The sequence below is a fragment of the Pygoscelis adeliae genome, unplaced genomic scaffold (assembly GCF_000699105.1).
Source record: "Pygoscelis adeliae isolate BGI_AS28 unplaced genomic scaffold, ASM69910v1 Scaffold174, whole genome shotgun sequence".
Lineage (NCBI taxonomy): Eukaryota > Metazoa > Chordata > Aves > Sphenisciformes > Spheniscidae > Pygoscelis > Pygoscelis adeliae.
The window spans coordinates 4,273,534-4,301,064 of record NW_008824676.1 but is presented as its reverse complement, the minus strand read 5'-3'; the positions used below and the strand labels follow the sequence as shown (position 1 = coordinate 4,301,064).

The 27,531-nt window shown below is 46.5% G+C and overlaps 1 protein-coding gene across 1 annotated transcript; it reads right to left on the bottom strand.

Moving 5' to 3' along the window:
• Positions 1 to 97: 97 nt before the first annotated feature.
• ODF1 (outer dense fiber of sperm tails 1) lies at positions 98 to 22,947 on the bottom strand. Its single transcript, XM_009323083.1, has 2 exons — positions 22,940 to 22,947; positions 98 to 466 (listed from the first exon to the last, which is right to left on the bottom strand). The coding sequence occupies exon 2, from the start codon at positions 463 to 465 to the stop codon at positions 154 to 156; it is 312 nt and encodes a 103-aa protein (XP_009321358.1). The 5' UTR covers position 466; positions 22,940 to 22,947; the 3' UTR covers positions 98 to 153.
• Positions 22,948 to 27,531: the final 4,584 nt, after the last annotated feature.

Here is a 27,531-nt window from a genome sequence, read left to right as displayed (position 1 = left end):
GGCTCACACACATCTGCTCGGAATGCTGTCTTTTATTTCGGAAGAGGCCTGAGGAGCTGCTGGCGCATGGTTAGCAGGACAGACCTAAAGCTGATGGTGAGGAGGGATGCGGCAGAGGAATGACTGTGCCCGGGTGCTGCTCCCTGCTGCGGCTCAGTTGCCCAGGAGACAAGGGTAGCACTTGTGTGCCGTTTCGATCTTCACGACGCTATTCGGTCCCAGCGAGTAGGTCACCTCGTCCTCACTCACCCCCGGCGGCAGGCTGATTTCCCTCGTGATGTTTCTGTAGTTGTACTCCTTCCCTCTTGCAGTGGCATGCTCCTCCTCGTGCTCCGCTAACACCTTCACCTTCCTGTCTTTCACCGTTACAGTGACTTCCTTGGGGTCAAAACCCTTCATGTCCATCAAAGCCAAAAGCTTGTGATCATGGGAAGAGTTCAACATCCTGTTAAGTCTTCTTTGCATGCTGGAATAAAAACAAGAGGACAGCCGTTCAGTACAACTCACAGAGGAATGGGTGGACCACCTTAAGGACAAGAGAAGTAAATAGGAAACTATTGGATCCATCTGCATGCTGATGCACAGCACTTGGGGTGGTGTCTGCACCGTCAGAAGGAGCTCCCACCTGCACGCCACAGCAGTGAGGAGTATTTCAGTGTCCCCTCTTAGGATGGGGCAATTGTGGAGCTGAAAAATTCTTTCATGCCGCTGAAAGATCACACGTACGTATGCCCACGCAGCCACGTGTGTCCATCTTATGCCTTGTCCTACATTTTAAATGGATAGTTACAATAGATCACATTTTCCATTTAGGAGTTTTGTTTAAAGCAATCAGTGGATAGGAGACACATCTGGCAAAAAAACCCCAAAATGCTCCTGCAGAGCTGGGCTGGAGGCTTACTGAGCCATTAAAATGATTTCTAATACTGTCAAACAGTGACTCCGCTCAACCAGAAGGCTGGCTTTTATTCAAACCATTTGTAAAGTAGACAATGGAAGGGTCACCTCAGTTATAATAGCTGAACTGGACACAAGGCACCAAATTAAAAACATAATGGTGTGATGGAAGAGGAAATAGGGCAAGCAATAAAGGAATGGGCATGACCACTAAGGTGAGAAATCCCTAACAAGTGGTTTGTTAGCAAGGTACACCCATTTCAGCAATCCTACTTAAAGCCAGCAGTGATTCAACCTGGTGTGGTGATTTTGGGATGCATTTTTTGTGCTTTGTGAGAGCTGGCTCCTCTACCTGCCCCTTTGGTCTTTTTATATTGCTGGTAGGAGGAGAGTCAGTGTGCTGAGAAGAGTTGGTCCTTTGCAGCATTTTTTGTGGGAAGGGGATGGCTGAATTTCCCCAGTGTGATGGGCTGAAATTCTGCTGTGGTGTGGTTTCAGATGGCAGTGGTACGGACTCGCGTTCAAACCAGCAAGTTGTCCTGAGTGTGGCAGGGCTGGGGAGCCTGGCGCTCAGGGATACTGTGCCCTGGGATCTCACGGCCCATCCTGAGACACCCCGCCCCCAGCTTCCATTCAGACTGAATTTCCATTCCTTCACTGTGATTTTGGTGTGCAATGATTCTGCAAGGGGATGCTGTGCCTGCCCAGCTCTGGTACCCAATGCACTGATGAAAATCTGGACACAGACACCGGTCCTGTAACACCCAGGATCTGAAATTTGCTACTCGGCAGACCTGTGTGAGCTGCAGCTACTGGGTAAGTTTAAAGTGACCTCACAGCAACTTTTAGTTTTGCTGAAGTCAGTGTAAAATTAACCCAGGGTCAGGCTTTTTTCCTTTTTCCTCTAACTTTGTTGCACCCAGTAGATAATGCACATGGCAGACTGCAGGATGCTGCTGCTCTGCGGGTAACAAAAATGTCACATTTTTAATTGCCAAGATGAAGGTCTCATCATCTCCAGGCGCAACACGAGAACTCAGACAGAAGCTTGAGTTTGGGGAGAAAATACCAATGCCACAAATGCAGCAAGAGACTCCCACTGCTGCTGATGACCAAGGGACTTCTTAGCCCTTCTGGTCTCTCAATACTTGGTTGTGCCTTAACCCAAATGGTAAGGTTTTACCATTCAACAGCTCCCTTCCCGTAGGGCTACCTTTGGGTTTTATTTCTACTAGAGAACTTGAACTCCATTAACAAAATAAAACCATCACACCAGCGGTGAAAATGGAGATGTAGAAATCCTGACACTTATTCTTCCTACTGTACGAGGTGGGAAAATATGGACACACATTTTGGCTACTGATGAAGATAATTACGTGTTTAACAGACTTAAACTGTATTAGTCCAGTCGAAGATGGACTTTGTTCCACAGCTGAACAGCTTTGAATCTAGTTGTGTACTTTACTTCAGATGCAGTTTGCGAGATGGTTAATGTCACAACGCCATGGTCCAAACCCTTTCTGGCGCAGGTGCTGCACGCGTGGCTCCTCTCGGGCTGCCTGGCTGAACAAGCTGTGCCTTCCCATTCCCCTTTCAACTAATTTCTCTGAAAACAGCTATTTCTCTCCCGTTCTGCTTATCTGTTTCCACCTTTGCTCCTGACACCGATGCCAAACCTCCCTTCATCCTGCCTTAAAGAATGCTGATGCCTGTAGAAAGCAGGCAAATATCTGTTACCTGCCCAGTTCTCGCTCCACATCCAGCCTTGCAGTGAGGGCCCTTCTCTCCCAGGGGCGGAGGTCGGGCCGGCGCAGGCAGCAGGGGCGTGGGGCCAGGCTGCATGGGCAGGACGCAGACAGCTCCTCGTGGAGCTGCCGCAGGTGCAGGTCCAGCAGCAGCATCTGCCTCTGCATCTCTCCCTCCACCTGCCTCAAATCACGCTTGGCGTCTTCCAAAAAGTGATCGTGCAACGACATCATCACACTGCAAAGCGCATCAGGGCACGAGTGTGGCCATGGCAGCCTGCACTCGCAGGGGGGAAAAAATTGCCTTGAGAATTTTGTCTGGAGGTGAGTGTGTGAGCCACAGGTGCTCTTGCAGCCTTCTAGCGGGCACCTTATGACATCATGGGCGTGCTGACACGTCACAGCTCCACAGTTGCCATGGGAAGCGCAGCCCAGGTCCATGCACAACCGCACCCACCCCGCTGCAGCTCCCACCCGTGGACCAGGGGAGCCTGTGGCAGGAGGACATGCTGGGGGGCTTGGGGCATGGTGGGGATATGTGTGCAATGGCCAGGCAGCAGAGCCGTGGGCTATCAGGAGTATGACTTGGGTGCAGTTTCATGCACAACATTGCTTCAGCACGGCTGCCCATGCTATCCCCCTCTCTCCTGCCCGGGCACACCACTGCAGGGGGAACGCAAGCCACCCCTCTCCACTCCCAGGCAGAAATCCTCGTTGACAAAGCCCAGGTCTCCACTCAAGCTTTTAAGTGTGGTCTCCTCTTGAAAGTCATGCGGATTCCTATTCCCAGGTCCTGACCACCACTGCCTTGGGAGAAAGGAAACACACCCCCTGCAACAGGCTGCTGCCAACCTGCTGCAAAACTGCAGCCCCCTGCAGCCTTTCCCTTCTCGCTGTCTTGCTGCCGTTTACCACAGCCTTAAAGAAAACATGTAAATTAAGGGGAGTTGCAATTGCTCCTTATGTTTTTTCCTCCTTTTGGAAGTGCTTTGCACAAGGCATTGGATGTGTGATGCTTTACATGTATTTTTTCACTGCCACCCAGTATGGCGTTAGGCGAAGGCTACCAGAAGCCTTGGCCTGAAAGGCTGGTCTGCAGGGCGCTGGCACCCCCGGGAGCATCACTGGCCCCCCAGTGAGTGCCAGGGAAAGGCGAGGTTCTCATGGCAACTCCTGCACAGCTTCTCCCTGGCGGAGCACCCCACCTCCCCATCCAGCAGGCTCTCTTCTCCCGGGGCTTTCTCCAATGGCTACAAGTTTCAGCTGTGACTTCAAACCCGCTGCTCCCATCAAGAACTTCTCCCTCTGCCTGTTAGCTCTCTGCCTTTTTTTTTTTTTTTTTTAACGGGAAAGACATGGCAAATGGTTAAAACTGTGCAGAAATGGGAGGTTCTCTTTACATCCCTTACTGCCAGCTGCAGTTGAGGTACTTCTGGGAACGCTTTGAGAACATGCACCTTCAAAAGTATTTATGTTGTGCTCTCACACCATATTAAGCAAACAAGACGCTAAGAAAAGCAGACCCAGGTATTTGCTTCCCCCCCTTACAGATGTTACTCCACAGCTTTCACCTGCCCATGCGTCAGATCGAGGTGCTGCCTTGGCAAGAGTGGGTGACATGAGGATTTTGGTCGATGGAAGACAGCAAAAGGGGTGCTGCATCCTGCAATTATTTTACACAGAAGGAGACAGGGCACATGCGCCATGCGCACTCAGGGCACTGCTGCAAGCACTTATCTGAGCTGACAGTTTTACCTTTGCAGATCCCACATGTGCTGGGATCTGTTGCCTGCTCGCTCAGTGAGCTTGGGCAGGGGTGCCACGGTCATCAGCTCCTGCCTGTCAGGCTGCTGCATCAGTCCTTCTTGAGAATGACCCGCATGGGTTTCAGTGTCAGCAATGCTCATGGCATAGATGGATTTGCCTGGCTCCCTGAAAGGCACCTGTGGTGTACTTTAATCACAAGCAGTATTGACACCAAAACCTCCTGGGTCTAATACTGCTAGAAAAACTGAGAAGACTACAGGAGTGGGGAGTGCTTCATGTTTCGGGGAAATCTGGTCTTTAAGGGCTTGCAGTGGATTGAGTATCAGTGGGAATGCGTAGTCCCTGTGTATTTAAGAGAGCAGAAGACCCCTCGGGAGCCTGGGAGCTGCTCTACCCTGCTGGTACCTTCCACAGAGGAAAGGCCTTCCACAAGTATTAACTGTATCCAAAAGCCCAAGTAGCCCCAGACAAAAAGATATCCCCTGCAGCCTCCAAGGAGGCAAAACCAAGCTGGCCCCAGGGCTGCTGCTGCAGGGCTGCCTGCTGACCACCTGGAGGGAGCCAGACCTGCCGCCGGCCGAGCAGGGAGTGCGAAAGGGGGACCCCAAGAACCACAAAGGGCAACAGGTCACATCTCAGGTTGGACAAAAATATGTGAGGTTTCCTGTTGGACATTGCTCACATTCAAACATTGGTGTATCATATGCAAGAATAAATTAAAACATTCAAATAACTTTATATACCTAATTACATTTACATATACCAGCAACAAAAAACCTTTGTTAAAAGCCAAATGCTTAATACATACTTACAAAGCAAAACTTCTTAACAACCCCCAATTCCCAGCAATGATACTCACCATCAGCTTCCGTCCCATCATCTCTGATAAGGGCTATAGCCCAAGACATGAACCATATTCCCTCAGACTGGCCTGTGACACAAAAGCTAATCCCAGCCTCAGCAGCACCAACACCCTCGTCTCTCAGGCATCTGCAAAGTGGTGAGCTGGATGATGTGTTGTTTTCCCAAGGTGAAATATGAGTTTGGCTTTTCAATAAATCAAAAGAGCCAGCTTATCTTATATTGAATGGCAGTTTCATCCAGGAAAAAAAAAAAATTGCTTTATGTTTTATTACTCATAAAAGGCATCACTTTTTCGGTCTGAAGACAAATCTTTTATTTAAAAGCTGAATTCAAAGACTGCCAAGGTGTGAAGGGTCCCTCCCGTATGAAGTCTGTATACCTTTCTGACGGCAGTATTTTGTCTTTAAAACTCTGACGCTCTCTAGTCTCTTTGGCTCCACATGAAAGAGTCTTTCAGGAGGTCTCTCTTGCATGGTGAGAGTCTGAATCTTTTATTTCACAGAGGAAGTTTTGTTTGCCAAGTCCCATCTGAAGAGATGAGATCTGGAGCAGACCACTCGAACCGAGCATTGGGCTAAATCTTCCTGTCAGAGTCCTGGGTGTGTGGACTGCAGGAGCTGTTATGAAGCAAAGATGCCGAACGCAAGGATGTGTGTCAAAATAAAATTTCTGCAGGACAAGCAACAGCTTGAAAACGATTTGAAGTTAAACCTCCCTGGCGCATGAAATCAGGGGGTTTGAGGATTCACCACACAACCCACAGGAGAGTGGGGAGCTTCTGCAGGCAGGGGTGCCCGTGGGACGCTGCCTCCTTTGGGATGCACTTTTATGCCAGGGGATGTGAGCTTTTCCCCGCAGGCATGCTCACCCAGGGAGTTTGTTCCCAGACCTGGAGAGCATCAGCACGGCCTGCGACCTTGAGCACCGAGCAGAGGGACCTGCATGAAAAAAAACCACTCGGAGGGCATCACCACACATCCTGCGTAGGATAAGTAGATGTCTGTGGACACAAATCAGGCAAGCAGAGATTTGCCGAGCTGCTGCTCTCCTCCTCTGCCTCCTTTCCCATCCCACCATCACAGGCTGAAGCGCAGCGTGCAGCACTGCTCCTGGCGCGTGGTGGCCCTGCTTCGGGAACACCACCTGCTTTTCCTTGTCTTACCGTGTCCCGAAACCTCCTGGGAAATCCTGCGGTAGGATGAAATGCCGTGTCAGCGAGTGCCCTCTGTAGAATCAATTAACCCACGGGTAGCAACACTGGTTTACAAAGACTTCCCGAAACACCTGTGCGTGGAGCTGCTCATCCCTGAGGGCACTGTCACACCAACTGCATATCTTCACTCCCATTTTCAATCAGTGTTTAAAAATCATAAATACCTATCTGCAGGCAGGACATTTTTTTAATGCTCTGAAAACTGGCCTGTAGTTTTTAAACCTGAAATATACAGCTCTGAAAGTAATTTGTAGCCTTGTTTCCCTTTATTGCAGCAGCTAAGAAAGAATTGTATGCTGGCAGCATGCTTTTTTCATGCCCCTATTGCTGTTTTTAGTCAAAACCCCCACACTTTAAACTTCTGGTCTTCCCCATGCAAATCATTCACTTTGCACTTACAAGAGATGGATGGGTGGCTAGACTAGACAACTTAATAGTTATTTTTCTTCTTAAGTTTTATGATCTTTCTATAAAGATCTACATAGTGATAATCCTTACTGTGACTTCCTAGGAGCTGAGCAGAATCGTGCACCTGCTTTGGCTGTGACAAGTGACTCTCTTGATCATATGTACTTGAAAACAGTTTTGGAAGGCAGCTGCTGCCTCCTTCTAGCATTTAGCACTGTTTGTAGACTACAGCAGCTGAGTATTATAAATTTAGTTTCAGCATTCTCAGTTGTACGTGATCATTTCCAGTAGTGTCCCCGTAGAGTTTACTGTCTGTGGATGTCATTTTTAGGAAAGGGACCTCAAAAGCATTCAGAGGAGAAAGACTGATCTGGCTTTCTTGGCAAACGATGGCAGCAGACGTGTTGCCTGGTATCCCGTTCCAGGCTTTCACTCCCTTTGGGTGCTGGTGTTATAGAGAAACCCATGGTCTTAATGGTTCAAAGGAGTCAGATCCCACCTCAGCCTCGTACATAAAACCCAGCAAATGTTAACAACAAAAATCCCTGAATTACTGATGTCACCTGCTCTTAGTACAGTGAGAGAAACGAGGGACAGGTTGGGAAGCGAGCAACCTGCCCAGATGGGTAAACCATAAAGATAGGTTTGTCACCAACCATGCTTTTGGGAGGAAATGTGTGACTCAATATTGATAACACAACAGCGGCAGATTGGATCGAGCAAGTTTTTTCCTTACAGATGCCAAGCCAATGCTCTGGGACCCTGTGATGAATGGAGACGCTAGCAAGTCCTTCTGAACTCAGGCTTGACATATCTCAATAGGCTGGAGAGAGGTACGTAGGTGACCCATAAACTGACTTCAGTTTTTGGCTAAACACTCCAAACCATCCAGAACGTGGGTCTTGCCTCCCTCTACCTTCCTCTGCCTTTTGTCCCAGCCTTCTCTCATGGTCTTGCTTCTCTCTGAAAAGATCGCGGTGCAGTTGGCATCTTCTGCAACGTCACTGTGAGTAGGTGACTGGTGAGGCAGCTAAGGATATCTTAAAAAACTCAGTGCTCAGTCAAACTCCCCCAGCCCTGAAAAGCCTGCTGAGCCCATGCGCCTGGCTCATCATTGAGTAGGCATCAGCTCGCAGGGCCACAGGGTCTTCCATGAGCCTCTTTCTGCCACGGCTGTGAGATCGACCCCCTGAAGGCAGGTACTGTGTCTTAAGGCATCACCATAAACAGGTAAAGAGACTTTCTGAGGCTGCTGGGTCTCCACCAGAGACCTGCATCTGCTCCCACAGAGCAACGAGGGAAACTCAAGGCATCTCCAGGTTAAGAGAATGAAGAGTATTGCAGATGGAGCTGCTAAGAAGGCATCTCTTCAGCAAAGCTGGCACAAGATCACCGGCCTTTGCCTTTCACTCCCTTATCAGAGGAGGATCAGGGTGGGAGGGCACCTATTCCAGAGCAGCACCATGCTGGACCACCTCCAGCTGCTCCACGTATGGAGTTGGTGAGCTGTGGAGGTGGCACAGAAACCAGCCAAGTAAACGGGAAGTGGGGCCACCCCAGTGTGAAACAGCTTCTCCAAAATGCCTGCTACTTTTTCAGCAATTTCTGAAAATATGCAACTCTGTAATAAAGGGTTGGGCTCCTGACTCATGAGGAGCTGTTTAATTTAGAGAAGCAGCTCACTCCTGAGGCAAGCTAATCTGCCGTGAGTTAAACAAGCATTTCTTGATGGGCTGCTTCCCACAGCCAGAGCCACATCCACTCCCTCTCTTCCTCCCCAACTCCCCAGCATTGATGTGCTGTCCTGGGCTTGACCAGCCCCAGATGGGAGCAGGCTGGATGGCCAAGCTGGGGCATGAGAATCACGCCGGGAAACATCACCCACCATGAGTAATGCTGCTGGTGCCTCTGGGACGTATCAGGAAGAGCTTTGTGCTGCAGGAAGGTGAGCTGCTGTGTAATTATTTCCTGCAAGCTGTGGCAGAGCTTGCCGGCCCTTCTGGGCACGGATGGGTAATTATGGGCAGACACTGGAGGAGTAACCAACCACATACAGGTGACTTGGCCAATGTCACCACTGTGGAGCTAGTGACTTCTCAGGCACGGGGAAGTGGCATCCACGTTTATGTGGATCTGCCTAGCTGGTCCCGCTTGAAAGGGGCACCAAACACAGCTGAGAAGGTATGTGGATGGATGGGAATTGCTTTGAGCACAGGTCAACTCCACCTTGAAGGTGTGCTGTCTGTCATTTCATGAACCAGCTTGGCTCCGTTTCCCTAGGGGAAGGAGGGAATTCTGCCACATGGAGTGTTACTCCAGCTGCTGGTGGGTGGTCCCAGTGCTCCCTCTAGCAAAGAGGGTCTTTTAGTGGGTCTCCTTCACTGCAAGTCACCTGGTACTGTAAATGCAATGTGCAAGTTGCTGGCAACACGCTGATACGTGGATGCTGTGTGTTACCGGGACATGAAGAATTACCAGGGTAAAACCACTGTGGTGTGATGCAAGCTTCAGCTTAATCAGGTCCCTGCCCAGTGAAGTCAAGGTGAATTTTGACTTCTGCTAAGATCAGGCAATGAAACATATTTGGGGCTGCCAAGGAAGTGAGACTGCTATCAAGCGTAACTTGCAAATGCTGTTTTGAAATTGTCTTTTCTTATCAGTGGAATAGGACATTCTCCTGCTTCGAGTCTGCTGCACTCTTAGGGAGGCTGCGCAGTCAGATCTAACCCGGCATGAGGAGGAGGATGAAGGAGTGCGTATACCACAGCACCAATTTCTGATCTGGCCTTTGTCAGTCTCACAGATTGTCTTGAACTCACTCCCACGGTGTCCTTAAAGGCAACAACATCCCAACACAGCTAAGTCAATCACAGTATAGGTTCTTTGGCTTTTTGTTTCTGAGCCCTTTAGCATCCCTGGCTGTCAAGATCTTCCTGACACCCATGAAGCTGAGAACCTTTGTCTTCAAATGTAAAAGCAGAGTGGAGGGATGGAAACTGGAAGATGTCCTTCAGACCACGGCTTACTGCCAGGTGTGACTGCCTCTCCCTGTCCTCAGCGCGGAGCCAGGGACACCCCCCCCGACCCAGAGTCCCCCTTGTCAGGGGAGTCCATGGAAATGGACTTTAAGATACTCCAAATGACATGAAACTTGAAAACAAACAAACAAAAAAAAAACCAACCCCAAACCCCACAAAACCCAAAATCTAACCTTAAGGGCTGGAAGCACTGCTGCCTTCATTGCCCTTCCAAACAGAATGCCTGAATTAGCATTCTTTCAAAGCCTATCGGTCTCTTTTGAGCAAGAACAGATCAAATACAGCAAGTACCGATCAATTCAAACAGAGTTTGGTCAATATGTTTTCAGACCCAGCAGCTTTTGACAGTGTCTGACATACTGATTTACAGGTATCAGCCAGGCTCTCTTAACGCCCCAACCACATTACTAAGTGTAGTATAAGGATATCACTTTAAGCCCAGTCTGGACTAACCTTTGTACAGAAAGCCAGACATTGTTTAACTGAGAGTGCAACTGCATGCAGAGCACTGCAGCCACACACTGAAATCAGGTAACCATGTGCTCAAATGGATAATAATGATCATTTTCCCCTCTCCTAATTTCCATATGGAACAGAATTAATTAGCCATGTAACTGTGCACCTATGTGTCCAGCCAAGTATTGCTAAAAGGCCTGGAGCAGACCCAGGGCGTCAGGCTCCAGCTCAGCCTCCTGCTCTTTGGAGTGGCATTGACTTCCCATACAAACCTGTAGAATTAACTCGTGGAGATGGTATTTCTACATTCCCAACACACTGTTTATGTAAATGAGACAATCCTTTGATATCCTCTTGGTTTTACTGACATATTTAACACTCTTTAACCTTCCTGGGATAAGATATTCATGTTATATCAATAACTGCTTCTTACGTCTTTTGTGAAGGAATTCTTTCTCCACTGGAAACTCATAATGGAGCCACTGAGTTCCTTCAATTCAAATTTAAATGATTCATTGAATATTTTACACTGACTCACTTCTCACTCTGCTGCTCAGACACACCGACGCTTAGTCAACTTTAAAAGGGTTTTCTTTTCCTTGTTTTCCTAGTGCTGTCCTAAGGTGTCTTCCTTTCAAATAATGCTTCCCGCATCATCCCGGGCTCTCTTCCACTTCTGCTCTCCCACTGGCACATAGCGGTGAGGACCTGAGAGCAGGGGCATGGTTTCTTACACTTAAATGAATAAATGTTCTTTTTCCTTACAAGGCCTGGTCTAAACAGGCCAGGTGGAAGAAAATGAGTGTTACCCTTCCCTTTTATAGCAAACCAGTTAATTAATTGCTGACCTGTTCATGGTATTATTCACTCTAGGTCTGCATGTTTGAATACCATTAAAGCAAGAAAGGTCTTTCCCCAGCACATTTCAGGGCACCACAGTATCCAGCATCGTTGCTGAAGATGCTTTATCCCATGCGTACACAGGATCTTGACTGAAACAGCCTGCAGCACCACGCCTTGGAGAGCAAAAGCCCGTGGCATGCCTGTCATGGCATGTCAGTTGTGCTCATTCACTAAGCTTGCCCTTTCTAGAGCCTCTTCTAACCCCAAAATGTTCCAACATCTCTGCACTAGCTCTGGCTTTCTGCCTGCTCACTGCTCCTCTTGTGTGACGGCCTCTGCGATAGCCTGGCTGTGCAGCCCCTGCCATTGCTCCTGCGCTGATGGGGCGGTGCAGACCACTTCGAAAATGCACTCGCAGCAGCTGCTTGCCATCATGCAGATTCAGAGGGGGTGATGCTATGGAAGAGCTCTTCTCTCCCTCCATCAAGCCAGTCCACTCTTCCTGAAGGTAGTATCTGAAAGCTGCTGCAATGCTTAAAGAGAACAGCCTGCTATAAATTGAGATTTCTTCTCTCTGTCACTACCAGAGTAATTTCCTGGCGCCCACATCACCTTTCCATAGCACAAACAGGAGGACTGCAGTAGTCTTCAGGCCCTAGAGCTTCTCTGAAAATGCCCTTGCTTCAGCTTTTGTTTTCAGACAACATTACTATATTCCTACTGCTCCCATGTAGTTCAAATAGCTCAGCAAATGGTGAGTCTGGTGCCCAGAAGAGATGTAAATTGTGGAGCAGCTGAAGACTGTCGCTGTCTGTGCTTTCCAGCTCTCCGCTGAATGAATGAGAGATGGGTATTACTCAGCAGTGTACAACTCACCCGGGGGTACAAACTCCCATCTGAAAACAAGTGCCAAGAGCCAATGGTGCCTGCGCAGTTTAGTATGTAGTGTGTCTGCTGGGTCTTGTTCTTCCAGTTTAGGCATCTTGTCTACCTAAATGTAAATGAAGAACAAAATGTTATTTGCTATAAAAAAGTGCATTTTATGTTGTTAGTTAATAGTCTGACATCCGCTTCTCTTCAGGACAGTCCTCGACAAATGAAACTCAGCTTTGCTGAAGAAGTAGAAATAAATGTGCTAGTGCAATGGAAGAGAGAACTCTTTTAATGAGAAATCCCTTATTTCTACAACACCCATGTTCACTTCAACAGAAAATATTTTGTATGTATGTGCCAAGGCCACCTTTTGTTTTCTCCTCTGCAGGGTAAAGGTATGGCCTAGCCACTTGTCAGAGATGTGCCAAGGTTACTCGAACACCGGTGAAGACCTCTGCGTTTCCATCAGTGTGCTTAAGGAATTACTTCCCCAGAAGATGGTGTTGGCAATCTGTGCTGCCGCCTTGGAAGACAACCCTGAGCATCCGATAGGATGTGAATGAGAATTCCCTTTGTGACAGGCATGCTGGACTGCCTGCAGCATCACTGAGCACAGGAGGAGACTTGCCTGTCAGCAGGGATCACTGGGCTTCTTGAGGCTTACACAAGGATGTTTAGAGCTGCGTGAGTCTCAGAAGTCACATTTTCTTGGGAAAGTTGATTATTTCAAATCTCCTTTCATTCCAAACTGGAAGATAATAGAAATATCAAAACCAAGCTTATTGAAGTCCTTCGTTTAGATGCTGGTGTTTGGTATTTTATGTGATTCATATCAAGTTGAAAAAGATTTAAAGTGCTTGATAATTCTGTCATATCTCAGTGAAATCAGTGATTATGTGAAACATTTTCACTCTCATCTGTTCTGCTAGGAAGAAAAAAATCTGTGAGTTTTAATGAGAAATGAGTTACCAAGTAAATCTATACCACTCACCAACATCGGCCGGACACTCCAGACTACTAACGATGTCTTTCTCTGGTGGTCAGTTCTCACCACCAGCCTCCCATCATCTCTGTGACAACTTCTCTCTGCACGGATGGAAAAAGGCATGAGCTCTGGTGATGACAAGAAAACCCCAACCCTAATTTTGCCTTCCTTCTCTCAAGCTTTTCTCCCCTGTTTAAAGAAGGATGAGCAGTTCTTGTTTGCAACGAAGATCTCCCCGGAAAGGTGCAGCAACAGCAGTGGCCCAGAAGGACGAGCTGTGCAGCTGTACAGGTCCTACCTCATGACACTAAGCATGGGCCACCTTTAGCAGCGGTGAAACGGGAGCTGTGTCAGCATTACTTTCTCCAGTGAGTCTATCCCAGGGCCTGAGAGATTTTTATCTACGGTATCCTCAAAGCATATGTAAATAAACCGATGGTTAAAATTGAAGAGCTTCTGGTAGCTTGTTTCTGCAGCGCTAGCAACAGCGGTGAGCATAAGGAAAGGCTGGTTTAGGGCCCGTCATGGGGATCTGAACCTCTACCTGGAAATACCTCCAGGTGTCAAGTACATCCTGACGTGCCGCTCTATGAGAGACGCTTTCACCACTTCAGTATTGTGAAATATGAAGTTCCTCAATTTATGGATTTTTCTTTCATTCTATTTTTTTCTCTTTTCCATGGCTGGCTTCTAATTTGGGGAACCACCTGGACAAAAACCTGAATCAACCCCAAAAGAAGCCAGTTCTGAAGCCTCCAGGCTGCATGAAGCCGCAATGGCTCTTACCAAAGGGGGCCGGAACTTCACAGCAGTGATGGTGGCACAGGTAAACATGTCACTGAACTGCAGCTGCACACGGAGGAGGAAGAGCGCAAGACGTCTCTGTGACGTGGTGTTACCCAAGATTTGTTTGAATTGATTTTCATCCTCTGTGGGTAATTATCAAATTAAATGGTTTAAGAATGAAAATTGGAAAAATTCTTCTTTGAGAGGAAAAAGAAATTAGCCTTGGAGCTCGGTGTCCTCTTCCAAGAAACCTGTGAAGTATCTCTTATGATGTGGGAACAGTAATTTGATTGTATTATAAAACAGACTGGAAAAATGCACAAATCGGACTGACAAGCACTTCCAGTCAGCGGTGATTACAAAAACCCCAGCTCACAGCATGAGCCCTCTCTAACCACATCCAGGGGGCTGTATTTGTGAAAGGGATCAAAGACCAGGCAAAACCGTTGTTCTCATCATTTTCTGAATCCCTCCATATACCACTGCGTAAAATTTCAATTCTTTCCCTCCTCCTTTGGCAGCACTGTTAGGGTGGGAGACAGGGTCAGACAGTAACTTCTCGTATTACTGAGGAGTTCAAAATTAAGCCTGTGCTTTGATGAACCGTAACGATCACACCCTATTTTAGAAGCATTGATCTCTGAGATGGGCCACACGTGACAGGCAGAGCGGGAGATGCTCTGCACCTCCCAGGCTCAGGTCTGTGAGGGCTGCTGCTTTGGAAGGGACAATTACCTATGCACATGGATGTTGTGACGATGAGCAAGGGTTAGGTTTGCTCTGGCGCCCTGCTTCTAATAGTCCTGCCTGTGCTGGATGCTTTGGGGAAGACCCTTTCTCATTTCCAGCTGGAGATATGGTGCTGCTGCAGCACGTCGTGATGTGAGGGGTCCAATACACACCAGCGGGTTGCATGGGGCTCTGCCTGCCACGTGCAGCAGCTGCTATTGCTGTTGGCTTGGTGTTACTCCCATCACCTTTTCCTTTGTGTCACACCTGCCTTTGAACTTGCTTTTCCTGTTTCTCCTCGCTGCTCAGCAGCTCTGCATCTGAGCGGGACCTGTCCAGGTACTGCTCTGCTCTGCACTGGCGCTAGGCACGTGGCCACGGTGAACACAGGGATCCAACAGACATGTAGTGACACATTAACATCTGTGGTTGAGGAGATGATTCATGGGAGGAGCATATCCTTGCTTCAGGGCAACTGTGTCTACCAAAGGGGCAGGATGAATGGCTGCGAGAGGCGACTGCTTCAGCCATCCGAAACCTGCAAGTCACCCAGCGCCCCGTCCAGGGCAGCACTGCCTTCAGAGCGGGGACAGGCAGACAGCTCCCCGGCTGCAGTCAGCAGGCACCTTGATGGGGTTCACTCACTTCACTTCAAACCTCTACAGCACACACATCCACTCCCCTCTAAATTTCCTCTGCAGCCAATGGAGAAAAGAGGTGCTCCTAGGGCATGGTTAATCCCCCCAGCTGTACAGCTGAGTCCGTTGGGTCCCCGTTTCTCCCCACTGGCCATAAAGAAGGTGCAGAGAACTAGCTCAGGTGTGGGTATCACAGCTGTAAAAGCAGCTGAGGTGGGTGCTGCTTTCCAAGTCCCGAAGTGTGGGAACCGAGAGTCTTTGGATGTAACCTTACTCCAGTAACACCGCTGGAAATGCTTTCTGTGCATGTATGTAATCCTTTCTGAAATGCAGAAAACCTGCTCTGAACCAGGAAAGCTCCAGATGTTGCTGTAGCTCTGGCACAGTTTTCCTGCTCCAGAAACTCTACTGGAAGAAAAGGATTTTCTTTAAATTAACAACTGAGTTTCTGCCATTACAGAATGTTTTGGAGCCTTTCCTTCCATAGCATCACACAGGGACACAGCTAACGAACACTGCTAGACCATCGAGTCCAGAGCTAGTCTAAACCTGTCAGGAATATCCAGGGCTGATTCCATACATTAATTAGATGTTGTGTAAAAAAGGATTTCCTAAGAGCTTTTTTTAAGTTGAACTGCAGATCTGGATCCTTCCTTTTTTATATGTCAAGGGACTAGATAAACCAGAATGGAAAATCCTGTAACAGCCACACTTCACGTATCAACATCGCATATCAGCGTCACATCTTCTCCAGAGTGCCGCCTTTGCCATGTAACGAACCCCTGTGTTTTAAAATGAATCTTTCTTCAAAGGAGCATCCTCAGGCTTAACATGTATTCCTGATTGCTCTTAATTTATTGCTTATCTTTGAAGGAGTGGAGATCCCAGGGTCCACCTTCTGAGTGCTAATGGCTTTTAGCCGTGATGGGTCATCTTGACAGGTGGGCAGGGAGGAGTGGGGAATGTGCTGGGCAGGCTTTTACGACGTACTGAGGATGGGTGGTGGCAGGCAGGAATTTGCTGGTGCCGCACCATCAGGGGGTTCCCACACATAGGGAATTTCATGGAGACTCTGAAGCCATGGCCAGCTTGCTCTGCTCATCGTGCTCACAGCAGCCATCAATCCACCACCGTGCCTCACATCACCCACTTTTGGAAAAAGCTGCTGAGGAAGTGTACAGACAAGCAATCCTAGCAATACCTGATGTCTTTACCTGTCTTATTCCAGTCACGAGCTGCACTGACAGATGACTTCATGATGAATGAAAAACGTGTCCTTGATGATTCCCCAGTCTTTCAGCTACCAGTTTCCTTGTAGAAACAGGCTTAAATGGATGTGTTCAGCTATGAAGTAGCCATAGGAAAGAAATCAAGTGTTAAGAGGATTAAGATATCATAATTACGACTACTTGGTACAGAAATGGGGGCTTTAATATGCGCACATTGGCATTGTGGACCTGCAGCTTTACCATTTTCCATCGATTCACCTCAACTTTCCAGAGCATCCCCATGCAGAAAAATCACTTGAGGTGGCAGCATGCCTGCATGAAATCTCTGCTGGCAAAACCCACCCTGAGACTAAGTGCAAAAGAGAGGAGACTCGATGGCCCTGCCTCCAGAGGGTCAGTCTGGCTTAAAGTTACCTTACTGAAATCTCAATGGGCAAGGTTAGAGCCCATGAAAGCAAAAATCTTTGCTAAGAACCTAATTAAGATGACTGCAGGCATGTGCTAGCAAAGCAGCCTGGTCGGACCTTGCCTGAACACAGAAGTCAGGGCTTCAGCGCTAGCGTGGACAGAACCTTAGTGTCAAGTCTTCAGGGACAGTTCTGGAAACAGCTTACAGTCCCCTGAAGCTGCACTGATTTAAAATGGGCTGTGAGGCATTTTCTGATGCTTCATTTATGGAAATGAATGTGGACTACAATTTTGCACCACTGTTATTGGGAAATGCCCAGGCTGGCAGGTGGTGACGACTCTCTTACAGGTGCCTGCGTTGCAAAATTTCTCTAGTGCACTGTAGAGGTTTCCTAGCAACTTCATTCCATGGTCTTTGTGCTCAAATTTGTTTTGAGATGTGGGCCACCATAAAACAGTATTTCTGCCTATTTAAACTAGTTTAGTTCTTTTAAGCTGGCAAGGCAAGCACAGTTCAGCACGAGTGTCTGATTTATATCCTTTTCAGCTATTCCCTCCAAAACTAAAAAAAAACCTGAAGCAATGTAGGTGGGTTTCTTGCTTTTTTTTTTTTCACTAACCAGATCACCAGTCCATTGTTCAAATTGCTGAGCAATAGGAAAACTCCAAAACCATCTTTAAAAAAAAAAAATACACAGGAGCAATGTTTTCTCTGATCTCTGCATCTATTACATTCTTGCTGAGCTCCTCTGGCATATCTGAAACCAACAGATGTTGGTCATGTGCTTTGGAAAACTCTTTGCAAATACGTGAGACACATCACATTTTTGAGCCAAAAATGCTCTTAAAAACAAGCAAAACCAAAGTAGCTAAACCATGCTAACCTTTGTGTGCATGCATGTGTATCCAGTTTAAAATTGGCTGTAGGTTTTAAGTCTGTAAAATCACTGATAGCATCCAGGTTTGAATACATTGAAGTGTTTATTCAGTATTTTGCACTGGCTCAGACAGTCAGCTTGAAATGACACCCTTAACTAGAAAGGAAGCAAGGGAGCAATTTGGTGAGTGGAGCAAACTTGAAAGAACTCGGGTGTAAGGGGATGCAGGAGAGAAACCCAGCTTATCCCCATCTCCTAGAGCAGCACCGAGACATTATTTGTTACTGAAGTTGTTCATAACACAAATACATATTTCTTCAAAGATAGCAGAGGGGAAAAAATTACTCCCCCCCATTTAGCAACTGGAAAGCAAATGCCAAGTGTCTCGGTGTTTTCCTTGGCACCTGCGTTGCTCTGTGAGCTCTCTGAGAGCCATGAGTGACTGAAGTGCAAGAGGAAATGTGGAATCAAGTGCCCCCCGTGCTGCAGCCAGACTTGTTCCTGCCCTCAGCAGGATCCATCCCTGCCTGACACTGAACAAATCCCACATTCATGGGGCTTGGCATCCCACCTGGGCATGGCTGAGGCACAAACCCAGCCCTTCCAAAACCACCCTACATGAACTCTCTCCCTTTCTCCCCAGGCTTGGCTGCCACCATGACCATTTTAACCCAGCATCAGGTATGTCCATCAGAGTATTAGCTGCACTTACACCCTTGTGCATGTTGGGGATTTGCCAGCTCCTGCCATTTGCCATACTTCACTGCTATAAACCACTGGATTTCTTGCTCAGCACTAGTGTTTGCACCAATGCGGCTATGTCAGCTGTTGGCATCGGTTGCAGAGATCAGGGCAAACTTCCAGAGCAGATCAGGCCTTGGATTTCTGTCAAAACCCATCTGTTCCTGGCTGAGAGTTATTCCCACCACCTTTATAGCTGGGTGGGATAATGAGCTATTGAACCTACAAATTAGCACAACATGGAGCTCTTTTAATTGCTTTCCTCTCCAGAAAGTCAAGGCTGCTACTGCATCTTGTGTACACCAGCCAGCCCAGTGAGCTAGGAGGACTTCTAGCTGACAGTGTCAATTGTTTTTAAAGTGTTACTGCACTGCTGACATTTTAAAAGCAATTTAATATTTCTCCCATGACAGTCACTTCAAATACTCTAGAAACAACTGGTATGAAACAGCAGACGACAGCCACGATGCTTGTCTTTCCTGAGACACCCAGGCTGGATTTGGGTACAGTTTGTGCCAGGCAGGACTGCGAGGTGAACATCGCAGCAAATACATCTCCATAAACCTAAACCCACTTGGTAATCGGGTGTGTGCAGGAGGGTTAGCCTCACATCTCAGGCCCTGCCATAGGAGCATTGCAATTAAAGAGTGCAAGGGCTAAAAGGAATTCACGCAGAGCTGCTTTAACGGCACTCCCTCCACAGTGAGCCACAGCACCAAGGGTTAACACTCTGCTGCCTGCCTCCACAAATCTGCATAATGCCTTGTGTTTGGCAGCTCATTTGCATAATTTTAAATTACTCTCTTGTCTCAAAAATAAAATCTAAAACATAGCTTCAAAAATAAGTGGCAGATATTAACGTTTCATATACTAAGAAGGCTCGGTTAAGTCTATTTGTCTGAACTCATCAATTGAGGTTGTAAAAATAATTTTAACAGAGCGATGTTGTTTCTTTATTGCAGAGCCTTGGGTGTTCTTTCCCGGTGCCATTTTGACTACCCTAAATAAGGTCTAACGTGCTCACCCACCTCACACAAGGGGGCTGAAGCTGGCCTACATGCTCAGACCATCCAGAGGGCTCAGCAGCTCCAGCCTTTGCTAGGGGGGTCTAGCCCGCCCCTCTCATTAAACTGGAGAAACAATGTCAGCAGCTAGAGACTGAATCCCTGTCATCAGCACGTCCTTATCGTGGATGGACTTACCTCCAGGCTGTAGATGTGTGCCCAGAGGTGTCAACACACGGGTATGAGCTCAGTGTCCCACCTCCCACTGTCCCGAGGGATTCAGCTCACCAGAGGATGGATACCTATGTTTCGTCAGCTGAATCACGCTCCCGGCTCCATTGACTGCCATAACTAAGCCTCCACTGACTACAGTGGGAGTTTAGACACCTAAATTCAGCGATATTGTCTGGATCTGATTCCCACTCTGAGCTGACAGCCTGTGAGTCGGTCTTTGCAGGCTGAGCCCCCTACCTCTCAGCTCTTCTCTCCCTCATCTTGGGAGAGATAGAAAGCACAGTGTCTTCTACTTGCAGTGATGTGTTGCAGTGTAGGAGAAGGGGCTATTAGCCTGAACTGGCACTTCAGCATGTTTTAAATCATAGTTTATCAGAGCAGTAGAATAAATCCTAGGAAATAGGAAGCCAAATGGATAAGACATTCATTTAACAGTAAACTCACCTGTCATGACTGAAGCCTATCTGAACTCCCGCCCCAGTGCCTTATGTACTATAAACTTCTGTACATTCCTCAGGCAAAGACCTGTAATTTCTGCATTAAAAATTTACAGCATTTCTAAATGGGACATCCCAAAACAATGCACTTGTGCTCTTGACTTTGCAGTCCCAAAAGCTAGGCAACACCAAAAGGCATTTCCCACTTGACGCCAGCTCCCCCCTGGCAGTGTGCCCAGTAGGCACTCTGCCCAGAGGAGCAGCCAAGGGGCAGGAGGGCTCGCCGCCTCCTCCCCTGCCAGCTGGAAGGCACCGCGTCAGGGAAAGCTTTAGGCAAATCTAGCTGGGTCTAGGTAGCTTGTACAAGCTGTACGGGGAAAAGGACAAGTGTAGGTACATAATCCTGAGTGAACGGATCTGTCAAATGCTAACAAGTTTCTATCTGGCATGTTTAGCTCAGTTTTTCTTTTGCCTAGTGCTCATAACCCAAATTCAGGTGAACTTTGAAGTTTCCTGCAAGTGATGATATACTGACTGCCCTCCTTCAGACTCTAGTGAGTCTGAAGCATTACAGTTTTCAATAAAATGTTTCAAAGATTATTTAGGGCCATCTTTTTCTATCTTTGCCTTTTGCAATAGCTAAACCTTTTACTTGACACTTCTGTTAAAAATTAGACAAAGGCAGATATGCAGTATTAAACATTTCAGCCCAAATAATTAAAGTCTGATAAATTTACAAACACCCCAGTTCTCCTCGGTTTATAGCAGTAGGCAACATTCACTGCAAGTGAAACTACCTCTATGTTCAGTTAGTATCAAGTAATTCTGTATTTGCAAATCTGCCTGCAGTTTCATGTTAACTACCTACCTATCTATCTAAATACACACACCGACACATACAACAGACAAGTGTTGTAATTGCTGTTACTCACAATAAAATGTTCAGCCATCAGTTAACTGTGTCCCTTTCCTCTTACACTGCAATGGAAAAAAACCTTCCAGACTATTTATTCATATTTTCTTTCCTCCATTAGTTTCACTAAAGCTAAGTGTTAACTACCGAAGCAGTTCCCAACACAGGTCTCCATGTACCGCATCTCCTATTGACCACTGCCCCCACTGCACTTTTTTTTCCTCCCTTTCAGCACCGAAGCTCCATCACCATAAAAATCCTAAAACTTTATTTCATGGGACTCCCGTCTGTTAGAGCTGCCTCTCTTCACATGAGGTCAACATCTTTTTTTTTTTGACATTTAATCACTTCTGTGACTGGTTGCGATGACCCACTGCACTTATGTTCTCAGCTTGGGAATACGCTAAAGGGACATGGAGGAACAGTTAAAAAACAGCCATCCTGTTCTATGCAAATGTCCTGAGTGATTTAAGGGGGCAAAAACAAAGAAGAAAAAAGCTCACAAGATTTTTAGCAGAATGGCGAGATCTTTCCCGAAAGCAAAGCCCATCATTTAAAGGGAATGGGGTGGTCCAAGACATGAGAATGTTTTCCCTCCTGGAGAGCTTTGTTTGAAACTGTGCCTGCATGCCCGTGACGGGAGCCTCTGGCTGCTGAAACATGGAAGAGGTATTTCAGAAGGGATGGTGAATTTGCAGCCACTGTGTACGCTCATTCTGCACAGGCCAAATTTCTCCTGAACAGCCACTGTTTATCGCTTCTCAAATTTCTCCTGAACAGCCTCTGGTTTGGTTAAAATGCCAGCTGTAAACGGAAGCTGCTTCGGAGCTGTTTCACGAGCAGCTCAGTTTTCTCTAGGTGTGCCTGTGTTATCGTTCAAATCAGCAGTTTGGACTCAAAACTTGTATCCCTCTCACCACCCTCCGGTTCATGTTGCGGAGCAGCCTGAGAGCACGCAACCTGGCCTCCTTTGGGGTGAAACCAAATAGAAACCTGCGCTCCCCAAGTGCAGCACAATCTCTGGGGAAGCTGTGGTTGTTCAGTCCATGAGGCACACCTAGAGCTGGCCAACACAAATCTCCTCAAACTGCAGCACCGCGGATGCTTGGGCACTCAGCACCCGCTACTTTATGCTACAGTTGACTCCTCTTGAATTTTTTGAATTTTAATAATTTTTCAAGTGGAATTAAAACCAAATGCAAGAACTACCTACTATTTCTTTCTATATTATAAATAGCCGTCCATGACAGGTGGCTATTTGATGGCAGAGGAGCAGTGCCTAAAAAGGAGGCTACTACACAGAAAGTTAAATCCTGGCCCCACTGGAGTCCAGGGAATAATTCACTTGTTTTTGCCCTGGAAGGTCTCCACTCCTTTCCCTGACAGAAACAAATTTCCTCTGCGATGATTTCGGAAGGTAGTACATGAATCAAGGCTATACAGAACTATTGCTGTGAACGCAGTTCACCCTCACAATTTATAAAGGCGATTTTTTTTCAGAACTGCCACTTTTGAAGGTAAATATGGTTAAGGTAAGAGTAACTAAACCAATAAAATGGAACTAACAGGGAAACAAAAACCCTTTTTTGTCCCAGTTAATCATCCAGACTCCTTTGGCAACATGCGGACAGATAAGCAGGAGAAGGCAATTCCACAGGGAACCCAGAAAACCTGCTAGGGACACATGCCCACCTTTTAGGTTGCCAAAGTTCAAACAAATTCTGTCTTTCCTTATCAGGAACTTACAGGAAGCTGCTCTGATGTGAATGAGCACAACTCTGCTTTTCAGCTGCCTGCACAGGAATACCTGCCCAGATGACAGAGCCAACACAAAGCCTCTGAGATAGACTCACGACGTACACCGTGCACGTGAGCTCTGCCCACATCGCCTTCCAGGGACGGTCGCACAAGGTGGCTGCCCACAGCCTCTGTTCCCAGGACGTTCAGCTCCTGCGTGCCTGGTGAGCTCCTCTTGTCATGTTCAGCTGCATTTGTCAGAGGACAGGTCTGGTCTACACATAAAAAAGCCATCACATAAACTTTGTGGTTAGGCCTGGACAAGAAGAGATGTCCTGGATGCCTAGTCAGAAGGAAGAGGTGTTCAGAAATGTCTCTGTGGGAGCCAGAACAGAAGGATGCAAGTAAGGGGCTACAACAAGGGTGAGGAGCAACGTCAAGTGAAGGATCTGCCAAAACAAAATCTCAGTCTGCCCAGATACTGGTGGATCTACAAACTCCACTGTGTACTTGGCAGAGACCTCACCTTGATCCCAGACATACCATGCCAACTCCCCTGAAGAGAAGAAAGTAACCCTGACTGTATACTAAAGAAAGGAGAAACAGATGCAGAATCCTAATTCTAGCCCAGGAGTCCTTCACTGCAGAGCCGTGGAGAGGAAATGCCGAGCAGCTCAGGCAAGAAAGGGGAAGGGAGATCAGGTACCTGCAGTATTGCCCGATTTTAAACAGATATATTTCAGTCTGTGTGTGGTAGCAAGCGTTATATCAGCCGGCTGTGTGTCAAAGCGTCTAGCTCACCATATTAACTTCTGAACATCTGAGTCTCTTTCAGCCAAATTTTGACATGAGGTTCTGGTCTCAGAGGTCTCTGTTAGCTTAATTGACCCAAGCATCAGAGAGGGGGCAGGAGAACTGATTAGTACTGCAGCTAAGGGAAAGACCACAGCAGAGCTCAACCTTTTTTAGTCACTGGAGAATCCACAGGGCAGAGAGAAACAGTGTGTGCACTATTAGTCACCAAAGAACCCACTGTAAGAAAAAATCCATGGAAACAAGTTTTCATCTGCTCTGAACCTTACTAAGCTACCTGCTCTTTTGTGGTCTTAAACACTTCTTAAAGACCAGCATCATTTTGTGCACAAGACAAATGATTTTTCTATTACAGCGACCTCTTCACTTGACAGCCAGGTACAAGTTAGAAAATAAGAGATTATACACACTTAATACCTTGCATCAAGATGAGGTTTCAGCTGTCATAAACAAGCAATGTATAAAAAAAACCAGGCTATGATAACCTGGGACATGAGCATGACAAAACGTAGCCCAGGACAGCAGAAAGCAAATGGCTGGCAGCACAGTCCTCCTGAACTGGAATGGTCTGATTTCTAGTGTTAACTTGCAAACTATGCAGGTACTTGTGTTGCAAAACACACGGATGTGGTTTAAAAGCCTGATGTTCCCAGCCCCAAACTACTCTTACACTATACCTAGACAGAGGGAGAGCAGGAGGCAGCAAGGGCTTTCAGGTTGCGGCACAAGGCGCTGGAAACAAAATTTCTTTCTTTGCAACGTACTTTGTTGCTCACTATAGCAACTTCTGCTCAGCCATGGGAATAATCTAGAAGCTGCAGTTTTCTGCACAGCATTCTTGTTGACATTTCCAGGAATGCTGGCCTCATTTCTTCCACAGCAAAATACAAACTTATGCTGCCAGCCTGATGTCATCTCTGTTGACATCTGGAGTTAACAGTCTGGAAAGCACATACTGGGGCTCTCCTTAGCTGCCTGAAGCCTTTACTTCTGCTCAGGGCCTGCTCCCTGACTTTAGCACGCCCCATCAGCCGCAGGCACCGCTGCCTGTGATACACCTGCCAGCATCTGCTTGCATTGTTTACAGAGCAAAGTCCCTTGCAGTCCTCCTACCCTAATCCTCCCACCTCTAGCAGGTCCCTTCCCTTCAGGACTGACAGACTTCTGTGCAAGCCACCAGGCCTGCAGCTGCCAAGTGAGTTTAGTGAGCGGTCGGGAATAAGTCTGTCCCAATGCACATTATTCAGAAGCTGTTTCCGATGGGAAAGTTCCTGATCTACTGAAACTGGACATTTGTGGAGCAGGAGGCTGGATGAGATGGCCTCCAGAGGTCCCTTCCAACCCATGCACTTCTACCAGTCTTCAGGGCTTCAGGAAATGCCAACTCTCATCAAAACTCAATTTCAGACACGACAGCAATGATCCCACAGAAATTACTTTATATGGTATTTCCAAGCTGGCAAAAACTCTCGCATAGACAAGTATACCAGCAAGGAACTTGTTCTGCTGGTTGGGTGTTGTATTTATAGCTGCACCTTCATAAGGAAGCTGCTGCTTTATCAGTAGGCCTGAAAATAGCACCATCTATACACCAAGGAGTTGTGCAACACAGGGAACTAAATTTCTTAGGCCAAGACAGAAGTCCTGTCTTAACGATACACTTTGTAAAGAAAGAAAATCTAGTTTGGTTCTTGATTTTTTTCATGACTTGGTAAATATGAATTTTTAAATGCCATTTCAGTATTGGATGTTGTCATCCAACAGACTTAGACAATCCAGAGGACTTGAAAAGTCTTTTATTTTGAAGTTCTTAAAAAACAGAAGTTGTAAGAATGAGCGGTTCTACTATTGGAAAGCAATTCTATTTGGAGTCATTTCAGGTAATTAAAGGACCATCAAACTCTGTTACCTGTGTGATTATCGTCTAAGAAATGCATCAGTGGACAAGACAGGTATTCAATGCACTATCACTTACTGGTACTCCAGAAGTCAGCCAGTAAGACGCAGCCTTGCATCGTTAGAGAAGTATGGGTGCTTCTGACAGCGCGCTGGAACTTCCACCGTTACAAACCCCTGTCAGAATAACGACATTGTCAGCTGAACACTTGGTTTTGTGTCCTCTCCTCTACACTTAGGATTAGTTGCCATTTTAGACAGAAGTATAAACTCTTAGTGTGAACAAAAGCTGACATTTGTACTACTTAAGTTTATTCTGGCTCCACGCGTAAGTTCCAATGGAATAAATTTTAATTCTTTTTTTTCGTTTTTGCTTATGCTGAGTGTTTGCATTGGCACAGCCATAGGCAATGGCTAAAATGGGGGTTCAGTCATAATGTAAATAAAGCTACAAAAAAGGATTACTTGGAAATGCCAGCAGCAGACTGCTGAGCTCCAACAGGCGTGTGCCCCCTTTGGGCTTTTCCAGCTCTTTTCCCGTCTTTTATCTAATAGGTTTTCATAACACATTAACTTTTAAAGCTTGCGTGTGAAGGGTAGAAGGAAGAGAGTAATGGAAATCTCTTCCTTATGCCTAGCCCCTAAGAGAACTCCACTGAACAAATCATGTTATTCGGAAATGTAAACGCTTTGGAGAACTGGATCTTGATCCTGAGAGCAAACAAATATCTGGAACTTCCCAAACACTACCAAAAATTCTTGAAAGCGTTCCCAAGGATGCAAAAAGACCTACTGCAGGAGTTCACGTGGCCTACCTTCCTACAGTTCAGTGGAAAAGAGGAATGACTGTCAAAGACAAATATTCAATTTTTGTCTGGAAAAAAATAATCAAATTGAGATGCAAGGTTTTTCAGGTGATTATCAAAATACACAAGTGATTCTGGTAAAATGATTGAGGTCAAGACACCTTAGAAGAATCTCCCACTGCAATACACAACATAAATGTTTTCAGGAAAAGCATAAAGACTGACATTTAAAAAAAAAGGAAAAGCAGAGCAAAATTAACAAACTTTGGTACAATCAAATGCAGAACTAAATAATCCAAAACCTCTTAGCTCTGTCCTAACAGGGGGAAAAAAAGGTAAATCATAGATCTACTCATTTTTAAAAGCACAGCTGCTGCACCGTCTCACTACCAAACAGAATGAGTCCTATTCCATGCCTTGTGTATTTCCAGAAACCTGTTCGGATTTTCCTTACAGGATAAGCTAAATTACTTATTTGTATTCTTGAATCCATTTGAATATCACTGTCACTTGAGATCGGAACATATGGGGAAACAGTGTCTGGGAATAAGAAACCTGGAACACATCAACTGAATATTTCTTCTATTTGTTTACCACATTTCCTCATGTTAATGATAGTTGTATTGAAAAAAAACTTCACAACCCCCCCAGATCTTTGGGCTGCAAGCAGCTATGTCAGCCAATTCTTGGATTAGCTCCTTTTGGCTGTACTGGAGAAAGAGCCAGGGAAAAAAGGGGCATGGAAGATGGCAAGTTGCAAAATTCCTTAGATTTGATAGTGGAGGAACAAACTGATATTTCTAGGGTTTACGATTACACAGCCTCAGAAATGAATTATAACTCACTGAACTAGGTTCCAGATTTTTTTTTTGTACCATTATCATGTGATTGCCAGCATTCCTCACATGCTAAAAAATTCCAAGCTGGTTTTCTAAATTCCCGATTTCCTGAAAAATAAGCGAGAGCAGGCTGCAAAAGCAGCAAATTCCAGTCAAAAAAAAAAAAAATCAAAGCTTGGTACAATCCCAGCCAAGGTGTTAGTTTCTATAGAAACAAATGGCTGTTTTATTGACTTTGTTACTCAACTTTCAGCAAATTGAGACGCTAATTTGTTAAAAACAGCTTCATTTCCAAGGTATGTTCTCTTGGAACAGTACAGCACGGGTAAGCCCTGTCCAGAGGGAGGGTGCGCA

Coding starts and splice junctions, on each gene's coding strand:
- ODF1 (XM_009323083.1), bottom strand. CDS start 465: ATGCAAAGAAGACTTAACAGGATGTTGAACTCTTCCCATGATCACAAG.